A 12,549-nucleotide genomic window follows, 5' to 3' on the forward strand; every position below is an offset into this window, starting at 1 on the left:
CACAGTTCTTGACTATATGACCTTTAATTCTACAGAGAAATGAGTTCCAAGTTCCAACTAGCTTACCTTCAATATTCATGGGTACATAAATCAAATAAATATTTTGAAAAAATCTTATAATAATGAATAAATAAATAAATAAATAAATAAATAAATAAATAAATAAATAAATAAATAAATAATGTTTCTGTTTAAGCCTTCCACGTCAGATGTCCCCGGTATTGTGGTGTTTAACTGCCACATATTTGATCGAATCTAACTCGAGTGGGGCCCAGGAACATGTGGCCAAGACACAGCGAGTATTATATATTATTTCTACTCGCCAACCTAAGCCCCAAACAAAATACTGACTTTTTAGTGCACCAAATACTTCCAAAAAGCCAAGGAGGAGTGGACGGAGACCATCCACAGAATATTATCAAACTATTTTACTATATTATTTAATTCCTACTTAATTATTTTACTTTTATTAAACTCAAAATTATATTAAAAATAATCCCAAACTAATAATTCAAAAATACACCCAAACATCTGACTCACACCTGGGTCCCACCATTGATTCAGAAGATAATGCATTGCCTTTCTTGCAGCCACTAACTAAAAGCCACGTGGTCCAACGTGGATTCTGAACCCCAAGTTCTCCCCCTATTCATAAAAAGGGGAAAGAAGTAGTAAGCAGAGAAAATAGGAATTATGTTGAAAACGGAAGGTAACTACGGCGGCAATGGGTGGGGGTCTATAATATGCGAGGCATGCGAGACAGCCCCCGCCCAATTCATCTGCAAAGCCGACGCCGCCTCGCTGTGTGCGGCGTGCGACGCGGAGATCCACTCGGCTAACCCACTGGCTCGACGGCACCAGCGCGTGGCGATCAGCAGGGGCGCCATGTTTCCTACGGCGGAAGAGGAGGAGGAGGAGGAGGAGGAGGAGCAGGAGGAGCAGGAGGAGCAGGAGGAGGCGGCTTCTTGGCTGCTGATGAATCCAGTGAAGAACAATAGCGGCGGAAGCAACAAGAACAACAGCAATAATGGGCTGTTTTTGTTTGGTGGGGAAGATGAGGAGGCGGAGGAGGAGGAGTACTTGAACTTTGTGGAGTTCAATGGGAATAATAATGGATTCGGCAATGGGGATGAGGAGTTTGAGGGATTGAAGAACAACTATGGCGGCGGAGGAGACAGTGTTGTGCCGATTGAGTTCGAAGGGAATAAGGATGATCGGATATTGTTGCAACAGAGCTACGGAGGCGTTGTTGATGCCTCTGAATTCTTTCACTCTGCTTCCAAACCTTCCTACTCCTATAATGCCTTCCTCACCCACGCGGTAAAACCCTCTTTCACCTCTCTTTTACCTTCACAATTACCCAAAAAAACGAAACTAAAATACTATTACTATTCTATTAACAAATATTAATATATTTTATTGGAATGATTACTTGTAATATATTAAGTATATTTATTTTTACTCCTTTGATTTAATTATTTTATTATTTTATTATTTTTTAAACTTAATACCTTATCAAATGAGAATTAGTTTACCATTGAATTAAAATCATTAAAATTCTCTGTATTTGTGCAACAATATCAGATATCAGTGTCATCAATGGAGGTCGGGGTGGTACCGGAGTCAACAACGGCGGCCACCGTCAGCGACATATCAATCTCTAACATGAGGCCACCAAGAGGGACAATAGATCTTTTCTCCGGCACGACGGCGGCGTCGGCGGCGGCGGCGGCGGTGGTTCAATTGCCGGCGACCCAATTGAGTCCAATGGACAGAGAAGCCCGAGTTCTACGGTACAGAGAGAAGAAGAAGACAAGAAAGTTCGAGAAGACCATCAGATACGCGTCCAGAAAGGCCTACGCGGAGACCCGGCCTAGAATAAAGGGCCGGTTCGCCAAACGAACCGATGTTGAGGTCGAACTGGACCGGAAATTCTCCAACCCGTTGACGGTGGATGGTGGGTATGGGATTGTGCCTTTCTTTTGAAGGTGATGAAGGTGATGAAGAAGATGGAAGAATAGGTACGGATTGTTGTTGTTGGTGAAATTAGTAAGTAGTAATTATAGGTGAATTTTAATTTGACGGTTTAATTATAACATTTGGGTTAAATGTATATGAATTTTGTATTATCTCTAACTACGTTTCATAATTCAGATATAGTATTTTCAGTGTCGGTTTAAAACTCATTTTACTTAAAAAAATCCAAATTAAATTCAATTTAGAACTTCTCCCCCTCAAAATTCAAATTCAAATTCAAATTCATGCTAGTTGTACTAGATTCTGTCACCATGGGTCTGCTCGTTGTCAGAGTTTATAGTGTTAGGATTGCTCAACTTACCCCTTCAACCTAGAACATGAAAAAATAAGATTGTAACCCAGAACATGAAAAAATAAAAGATAGTAAATATAAAGTGTAAATATAAAGTGAAATATATGTGGCTAACCATTCTTTTCTTTGGTTTCTAATTCACTCTTACAATATGTTAACACACCTCTGACACAAATTAAAACTTTATATCATTTCAATTTTTCAATATTAACACATTTTGTCAATATGTTGTTGGATTTTTTGCATTTTTTTTCTTCTCCAATTGCATATCATCTTCTTCCACTGACCGGTGAGTGAAATGATATCACCTTCTAATGTATTATTGTCTTTGAATGATAGACAAAGTTCTTCATCAACTGTATGACATATTAACTATCTCCATAAAGAATCTTCTCACGATATTTCTTGTCTAATTCTTCTAGATAATTTATCATTCATATCATCTCTTTTCTAACTTCACCTATTGTTACGTACTCAGCCTTAGTAGATAAAACATCAACGCAGTTCCCTTGCTAGAGTCAACATCTCCACTAAGATCAGCATCCACAAAAGCTTGTAAAAGTTCTCTGTCATTGTCCTAACGAAGTGAAGTATTAGATGTACTTCTCAAATATCTTAGAAACTACTTCACAAGTTTCCAATATTTTTTCGCTGGATCTGCCTTGTACATGCTAACAATTTTCACTGCTTGTGTTATATCAGGCCTAGTGTAAACCATTGCATACATCAAGCTCCCAACTACATAAGCATATAGAACTAATGTCATGTACTCATGCTTCTTAGCTGCCTTGGGAGATTGCCCTTTTGATAATTTAACATGATTTTTCAAATGAGTAGTTCTGCGTTTAGCATTATTCATCCTAAATTTGGACCATATCTTCTTAATGTACCAACGGATCTATCTCAAGAAACCCGAATTTGTTTGGATGCACTCAAATCTTTCATTTCAAATACTGAAAACATGCTTGCCTTTATATTGTTTATCTTCCTCATATTAGATCATACGATCAATATATCATTCATACATAAGAGTAGAAATACATCAGAATTAATACATTCTTTGAAGTAACAAGACGGATCATTTTCAGTTTGGTAAAAATCATTCCGGCTCATGAGGGAGTCTGTCTTAGTGCTTGTTTCAATCCATACAAACCTCTATTGAGCTTGCATACCATGTGTTCCTTGTCTCAAACTACAAACCTCTTTGGTCGTTGAATATAGATCTCCTTATCTAGATCTTCATGAAAAAAATGTTGTTTTTACATCAATTTGTTCAATTGCAAATTATCTTATGCAATAATACTCAACATAATTTAGATAGTAGTTAATTTCACAACCAGCAAATCTTTCAACATAATAGATACTTTTTTTCCGTGAATATCCTTTAACTAATAAATGAGCCTTGAATCTCTTTTTGTCAACTAGTTCAACCTTGATTCTGAATACCCACTTGTTCAACAAAACTCTTTTTTCTTACGTAACTCACAATACTCCATGTGTTTTTCTTTTCAGGTGAACTCATCTCATCATCTATGATTTACTCCTACTTCGTTGAATTTTTCATTTGTAAGGCCTCATTAGAAGACTCTGGTTCCTCCTCATCAGCCCATAATAGATAATGTATTGAAGGTGAATACCTATTTGGTGTTTTGATGGTTCTCGATAACCTCCTCACACCTGCTCAGTTGTCACTTGCTCTACTTCTAGTTCCTTACTTTGAGAGTTTCTTGAGTTTCTGTTGCAACACCACTCGGTGAATTTTTCTGCAACTCAACCTCAAGTGTCATGTACTTTGTTGTCTCTGAATCTTTCTTCTCTTTTTCCTTGTATAGGACATCTTCATTAAATTTCACGTCAAAATGTCTTAGATTTTTTTTCTTTTATTTTCATCATCTCAAAACTTGTACCCAAACATGTTAGAAACATAGCCTATGAAGTAGCACTTTACATGCAGGTAACCAAAAGTTCTCAAAGTGAGAGTACTTAAATTATTTTCCCATCCATACCTCTTCTAATATCTTAAACCTCAAAGATACTAAGTCCTCTATTGATCAAGTTAAATTTTGTATTTCGCAGCATAACTCAGTATGTTTTTGGCAACCTACCATGAATCCTCATTCTCTTTGCCTGCTTATTTAATGTTTTGTTCATCCTTTCAAGTTAAATTTTGTCTTGCCTTACTAGAAACTGTCCTCATTAGTCTTTGTTTGAAGGATTGAATGAATAACAGAATAGAGGTGAATGAGCTCTCGTGTCAACCACTAACCTTGTTCAAGAATAACTCACTCGAACTGAGGGGAATAGAAAGAGAAGAGGCTCCGGTTCAGTCGTCTTAATCTTTCATATGATTCCCTCCGTTTCATAGAATACTTTTGAATTTTGACTTGTCATACTCTCCTCCATTGTCATACCTCATATAATTGATTTTCAAATCGGTTTGATCTTTAACTTCAACTTTTCACCTCTTGGAGGTGACAAACACATTTGACTTGTATTTCAAAAAATAAACTCATACTTTCCTGCTGAAATCATTTATAAAGGTGAGGTAGAACTTAGATCCATTAGAAGATGAAACTGAAGATGGTCCCAAAACATCGTATGAAAAAATTTCAACCCTACTTTCTTCAATTATCAAATCTGTGTGAAACTAACTCATTTCTATTTACCTATAATATAGCTCACAAAGACCCATATCTACCGATTTCAAATCTTTTAATACTTCTTTCGCAACCATCATTTTCATTCCTTCGATGCTCATATGTAGTCTTTTGTATTATAGACTTGAATTGGAAGCATTCTCGGCATCAATATACATATTTATACACCTTGTAGAGGTGTATAAAGTTCCATACTTTGTGTCATGTGATATCACCCTAGCATCCTTCACAATTTTCTACTAACTCTTTCCAAACTCTACTACATAACCTATGTTGTTCAACTGACCAATAGAGATCAAATTTTTCTTAAGACCATGAATATATCTGTCATCTAAATGTCTAATGATTTTCTACTAGATTTTGCATGCAAACCACCCCTTTCGTTCAATCTCGAAGGTTTTGTGGTAAGCACGATACACCTTACCAAAGTTTTCATATTTGAAATTTTGAAACAATTTCTTACTTGGAGACAAATGAAAAGAGACACCAAATTTAAAATTCAAGATTCACACTAAAAATTAGAGCATCTCCAGTATCTTCTGCTAAATTTGTAGAATCATTATCATCTCAAGATTTGTGATACAACTTCTTCTTTTATTTTGTATAATCTGTCCGAAAGTGTCGTTTTCTCCGTAATTCTAACACTCTCACTTGTGAACTTTACATCATTTTATTGTATGCTTTCGCAAGCGACCAATTCTTGTTCTTAGTTCTTGTTCTTGATTCTTTTTCTTGTCCTAGTTCTAGTTTCTTGTCATGTTCCTTAAGACATCCCTCAGAATTTACTGTTCAAGACATGAGCATGACAACTTGTGTTCAAGACTTCATGCATTCCAAGCGACACAGTCTGAAACTACTTTTAAGGCTTCATTCGTTCCAAGCCACGTAGTCAATACCTATATCCAGGGCTTCGTTATCACAAGTAGCAATTAATTTACTTATTACTGTCTACTTGTGATAGTGTATACTTACACTCATACTTGTGAACTTTACCTCGTTTTATTTTATACTTTTGTAAGTGACCAATCCTTGTTCTTGATTCTTTTTCTTGTCCTAGTTCTTATTTCTTGTCATATTCCCTAAGACACGCCCTAGGATTTACTGTACAAGACATTAGCATGACAACTTGTATTCTAAGCTTCATGCATTCCAAGCGACACAGTCCAAAACTACGTTTAAGGCTTTTTTCGTTCCAAGCCAAGTAGACTATACCTATATCGAGCGCATCATTATCACAAGTAGCAAGTAACTTATTGTTTGATACTTTTGATAGTGTAGAATTGCGCTAATACTTGTGAACTTTACATCATTTTACTATATACTTTTGTAAGCGACCAATCATTGTTCTTGTCCTAGTTATTGTTTCTTAGGCTGCTAGTTGTGTGAACGGTATCTATAGCTTCGTGGGAGGACCAGGGGTTCCTAATCAATTTTCACTACTCCCCAGCCATTTCGCATGGAAAATATATCGCCACATTGTACAACTCATTAACTGCATGGGAACGGGTTGGGTCGCCCCCCCCCCCCCCCCCCCATAGGGGACTATCATGGGCCTAGGAGGTACTCAGTACACCCCTAGGCAAGATGTCATGTCATCTCAAATAGCCATGCAGAGGTAGCGCCTCATAGAGAGACACCGGTTATTACAGCTCCGTATAAGAAATTCTTGGGGACTAAATGTAAGGACGGAGGACCAGAGAAGCTCCAAGGGGCAAGCCCCAAGGGAGTAAGACTAGAACAAGATGTCCTAGAGCCAATTAGAAGCTCATGGGAATCTATTAAGCTTAGGATGCGATGAGAGCCTACAAGTTGGTGGCTTACTGAGTATAATTTTTATACTCATCCTTGCTACATCTTTCTTTTTTCAGGTGCATGAGGAGTTGGGTCGAGAGAGGGCGTGATCAAAGATGTGGATTCCAAATCCACGGAGCTGGGCGTAACCGGCTGGGGAGCCAATTCAATTGAAGGAGGGGCCAAGCAGCATGAGCACTGACGATGGGTCCTCGACACAGGAGTAGCAAACCATATGAATGACCGAGGCTAGATTCACGGGACGGTGAAATTCGGCGAGCCGTCGAGATTGAAGGGCGCGGCATCATCTTGTTCATCGGCAAGGGAGGCAAGCACCGCAAGCTGACCGGCGTCTACTTCATCCCGAGGCTCAAGGCTAACCTTGTGAGCCTGGGTCAACTTGATGAGGCTGGTTGCTTCATTTCCATCGAGCATGGGCTACTCAAAATCTGCGATGATTGACGACCGTCTTTACATCCGAGGGGCCGAGCAGCATGAGCACCGATGATGGGTCCTCGACACAGGGACAACAAACCATATGACTGGGGCTAGATTCGCGGGACAGTGAAATTCGGTGAGCCGTCGAGATCGAAGGGCGCGACATCATCCCGTTTGTTGGAAAGGGAGGCGAGCACCACAAGATGACCGGCGTCTATTTCATCCCGAGGCTCAAGGCTAACCTTGTGAGCCTGGGTCAACTAGATGAGGTCGGATGCTTCATTTCAATCGAGAGTGGGCTACTCAAAATCTGCGATGATCGACGACCGTCTTTACATCCTAGAGTTGGAGATAAAGTAACCGGTCAACCTCTTGACCAGGACCGAAGAAGTAGCTTGGAGGTGGCACCCAAGGGGTATGGGCACTTGAATTTCCTGCTCTAGAAAAACTACACAAGGAGAAGATGGTGCACGGTTTACCGGTAATCAAAGGCGTGAACAAGCTATGCGACGGGTGCCTCATCGGCAAATAGAGGCGCACCCCCTTTCCGTCTCAGACATCACATCCTATTGCGCCGGTGAGCTGTTGGAGCTTGTGCACGGTGATATCTGCGGGCCCATCAAGCCGGCGACCCCAAGCGGCAAGACCCTTTTCCTCTTGCTGGTCGATGATAAAAGCCACTTCATGTGGTTGATCCTACTACAAGCGAAAAGTGAGGCGGCAAGGCGATTAACAGCGTTCAAGCGCGAGCGGAGGCCGAATGCGAGAAGATGCGAATGCTACGTACGGACCGAGGCAGAGAATTTACCTAAGCGAGCTTCGGTAAGTACTGCGACGAGCTTAGCATGCAGCGGCAACTAACGGTGTCCTACTCCCCCCAGCAGAACGGGGTGGTGGAACGCCAAAATCAAACCATCGTCGGGACAGCAAGGTCATTGCTAATGACGGTCGCTGGGATGCTTGGGAGGTTTTGGGGAGAGGCGGTAATGACGGACGTCTATCTCCTCAATCGATCGCCAACGCGAAGCCTTGATGGGAAGACGCCACATGAGGCCTGGTACAACAAGAAGCCAGTAGTACATCATCTCCGAGTGTTCGGCTGCATCGCATACATGAAGGTAGCGCGTCCCCACCTCACCAAGCTTGATCCTAGGGGGCTGAAGGTCGCCTTCATCGACTACGAACCCGAGAGCAAGGCGTACAGGCTCTATGATCCTGCGGGGGGGGGGGGGGGGCGAGCTCACGTGTCGCCACCTTCTGGCAGTGGAATGACGTGACCGAGGTAGATCAAAACCCAAATCAATTCACGATGAAGTACCTCATCACCAAGCCGAGAGAAGGAGGAGTGCAGCATTGGGAACCGTGGAGTTTGCAACACCACGGACTGTGGATTCAACGCTGGATGCCGATCATGATGATGATCTGGTGGCCAGGTACCGGAGGATGGAAGACCTAGTGGGAGGAGGTGAACCACCTGGACTTGCGGCGCGCGAACTCAAACAAGAGGTGGCCGAACTGCATGCCATCAGCGCAGATGAACCGAACACCTTCGCCAAATCATAAAGGAACCCGTGTTGGCTGAAGGCAATGCAGGAGGAGATGACATCCATCACTGAGAACCAGACGTGGAGTTTGGAGGACATGCCGCCGGGACACCGAGTCATAGGGCTCAAATGGATTTTCAAACTGAAGCGTAACGAAGAGGGAGAAGTTGTGAAACACAAGGCCCGTCTGGTGGCGAAGGGCTACGTCCAAAAGCAAGGAGTGGATTTTGAGGAGGTATTCGCGTCGGTGGCATGGCTGGAATCTGTCCGCCTATTGTTGGCAATCGCAGCACATCATTCCTGGAGGTCCACCACATGGACGTGAATCTGCGTTCCTGAATGGAGAGCTAAAGGAGACCGTCTATGTCTGACAACCACCGGGCTTCTTGGACAACGACAACTCTAAGAAGGTATTGCACCTGCACAAGGCACTCTATGGGTTTTGGCAAGCACCACGAGCCTGGAACGTGAAGCTCGACAGTACCCTACTGTCACTAAGTTCAAGCGCTGTGCCTCTGAGCATGTCATGTACATGCACGGCCACGACGAGCAGCGACTGATCGTAGGAGTGTACGTCGACGACCTCATAATCACTGGCGGCGACATGGAAGTCCTCGAAAGATTCAAGAGGGAGATGTCAAAGAACTTCAAGATGAGCGATCTCGGTGTGCTTAGCTACTACCTCGGCATCGAAGTATTTTAGAGTACTGCCGGCATCACCATCTGCCAAAGTGTGTATGCGAAGAAGCTGCTGGACACAACTGGGCTTGCGTACAGTAACCCTACAAGGATGCCAATGGAGACCCAGCTCCAGCTAAGGAAGGCCGACACTACGACGGCAGTCAACGCCACCAATTACCGCAGCATTGTCGGGAGCCTGCGCTATCTGGTAAACACATGCCCTGACCTTGCTTATTTTGTTGGATACGTGAGAATATTCATGGAAGCACCTAGAGAGGAGCATCTTGTGGTTGTCAAGCGCATCCTGCGCAGGGAGAGGAAAGAAGAAGCTTGAGCTGGTCGACTACAGTGATAGTGACATGGCCGGTAACGTTGATGATCGTAAGAGAACAAGCGGGATGATTTACTTCCTCTCAGGCGGTGCGATCTGCTGGCAATCAACAAAACAAAATGTAGTGGCTTTGTCTTTCTGCGAAGTAGAATACATCACCGCTTCGACGGCAGCAACACAGGGGGTCTGGCTTGCGCGATTGATGGAAGAACTCATCGGAAAAGAAGGCGATCCACCAATACTTTATGTGCACAACAAGGCTACGATCTCCTGATAAAAAATTTGATTTTGCACGATCGGAGCAAGCACATAAAGATCAGGTTCCATTACATTCGGGAGTGTGCAGATCGGGGGCTTATCAAGATTGACTTCATCAAAACAAAGGAACAGCTTGGAGACATCTTCACCAAGTCTCTGGCGCAGGTAAAATTTGAGGAACTTCGTTCAAATAATAAGGTAGATATACCACCGTTTTTAGGAGGGGAGATTGTTAGATAAAAGCCTGAGGTTTCCTTATTTAGCTTTTACACGTTTTACTCAGTTAATTGAATATTTTAGTTTTACAGTCGAATGGATTACCAATTTTTTAGATGGCCATTTGGAGTGAACGGGCACAAATTTTAAATAAGATAATTATTTAAATAGGTGAATGGGATGAGAAACAAAATGATGACTTTTTTAAGCAAAGTCAAATCCCATGTTTTCTTTCTCTTTGTTATTTTTAGGCTGTCTGTTTTCATTTTCTTCCAACAAATTTCTTCTCTCTTTCTGTCAACGATTTCCTCTCACCAATTGTCAAAAGACAACATCCTCTTCAGGAAGACCGGTCTTACGAGGAGAACCTAGCAGGATTTTGGCTCGAGCCACCCGGCGATTGCACAACAAAGTTATTCCCTTAGTGAAGGTCTCATGATATAAACACCGTGAGGAAGAGGCAACCTGGGAACGAGAAGAGGACGTGAAGAGAGTCTATCCCAAACTCTTCCAAGAGATGCCCACTTTCAGGGACAAAAGATCTTAAGAAGGGGAGAGTTTATAACGCTTGAAAAAGAAAGGAAAAAACAAAAAAAAAATCTGGCCAAATCAATAAAGGGGCAAATGTGCCATTTTACCCTTCCAGGCATTATAGGGGTCTAAGGACCCTAATCAAAATACCTGCAAAAGAAAAGAAAGTTACGGACAGAAAATTTTAGAGGAGATAGAAGAAGCCACCGCGAAATCTTGTCGAACCACCGCTGAAATCCACTTTCAGACGAGACCTATACACAAGAACTCCCTGCTTGAAAAGATTGATAGGCTCGTGAGGCCGACGCTCCGTCAAGATCCGAGAGTTCGCGATGTAGGTTCATGATTAATCTTCTTTAGATCTAAGATCCTCCTGAACGATTCTAGATATATTGTATGTTCAAATAGGGAGGTTGTTCTTCAAGATCTGTGAAGAAATTCGGTCGAAAAACTTGACCGGAGTCAAAATCCCGAGAAGTCACCCAAGAATGGTAAAATAAAAAACAAACCTTTTCCGACGCTCAAATATCATTCTACGTTGAGGCTAAAATCAAGAAAAAAAAATACCAGGACGTAGCTTGTAACACGATCTAAAACTTTGATGAATGGATCAACGTGATTTGAGTTCATAATTGAAAGATATGAAAATGAGAAAACGAATAAATCTGATCGAAAATCGTTCTATGTTACGTATTGTAGGTGAGAGAGAAAAAACTTTCTGGTAGCTATGTGTCGACCGGCGGTGGTGAAGCGCAGCACAACCGACAGAGGACACGTGTCGAGCATCAGCCGGAGCCATGTGTCAAGCATCGGCTGGAGCAACGCAGTTTCAACGAAACGACAACATGTGTCTCCTGAGATCCCTCCAGACCTGTGGACCAACCGACCCGCCTTGCAACCCGTAGGCCCAAACGAACCTGCGATCCACCCGATTGAATCGAGCTGTCGACCCAAACTGGAGAGCTGACCCGCGACTGCACAGAAGCAACCCATGCGTGCCGTCTACGACTAGCTTTCTTCTTAGCGCGTGTAAGACCCGTTTTCATCTGTTTGACTTCTATTTGCCTGATTTTCATCTCGATTCCAAGTCTAACAATGTTTTTATGTGAATAGGGACCTAGTCGAGGAAAATCAGTATTTTTGGACACCTTACTTGCATAGAAACGCTAGCGAAAGGACATGCGTCAACCAAGTAAGTCACCACACGGAACTTAGGAAGAAATACTTGTAGGAATCGCTTCGGTATGCATGCATGCTAGTTTAATTTCCTTAGTTAAATAGAATTTTCCCTGATATGAGTTTAGGTGGCAAGTATGAATAATGAAAAGTGAATCATGGTTTATGCTTCAGCTTAGTATGTGTCTGCTTGTGCATGAACTGTGCATGAACTGTGTATGTTGTACCTCGATGCTTGATATATGTTCACTATAATGTTTATGAATCGTTGTTACGATAAGCTTAAAAATTCATAATTAGAGTAACGAGTGACTAGTTAGACCTATCACTTCTCTAGGAACCTAACAGATTACCATGACAACAAAGTACCTTAGGAGTGTTCTTAGGCTACTAGTTGTGTGAACGATATCTATAGCTTCATGGGAGGACTAGGGGTTTCTGATTAGTTCTCCCTACTCCCTAGACATTTTGCATGGGAAATGTGTCCCCATGTCGTACAACCCATTAGCTGCATGGGAACGGGTTGGGTCGCGCCCCCCAAGGAACTATCATGGGCCTAGGAGGTACTCATCACACCCCTAGACAAGATGCTGTGGT

At 42.1% G+C, this 12,549-nt stretch overlaps 1 protein-coding gene across 1 annotated transcript; it reads left to right on the forward strand.

Annotated features, from left to right (window-relative positions):
* Nucleotides 1-673: 673 nt before the first annotated feature.
* LOC111789910 (zinc finger protein CONSTANS-LIKE 2) lies at nt 674-2,186 on the forward strand. The gene is made up of 2 exons (XM_087121862.1): nt 674-1,320; nt 1,585-2,186. Exons 1-2 carry the CDS (start codon nt 694-696, stop codon nt 1,984-1,986), a joined length of 1,029 nt encoding a protein of 342 aa, XP_086977988.1. The 5' UTR covers nt 674-693; the 3' UTR covers nt 1,987-2,186.
* Nucleotides 2,187-12,549: the final 10,363 nt, after the last annotated feature.

This window comes from Cucurbita pepo, chromosome 3 (assembly GCF_057944985.1).
Source record: "Cucurbita pepo subsp. pepo isolate OVF chromosome 3, ASM5794498v1, whole genome shotgun sequence".
Lineage (NCBI taxonomy): Eukaryota > Viridiplantae > Streptophyta > Magnoliopsida > Cucurbitales > Cucurbitaceae > Cucurbita > Cucurbita pepo.

Excerpts from the sequence above, each read along its gene's own strand:
- LOC111789910 (XM_087121862.1), top strand. The coding sequence starts at position 694 with ATGTTGAAAACGGAAGGTAACTACGGCGGCAATGGGTGGGGGTCTATA. Across the intron at positions 1,321-1,584 it reads ATGCCTTCCTCACCCACGCG|ATATCAGTGTCATCAATGGA; the intron begins GTAAAACCCTCT and ends CAACAATATCAG.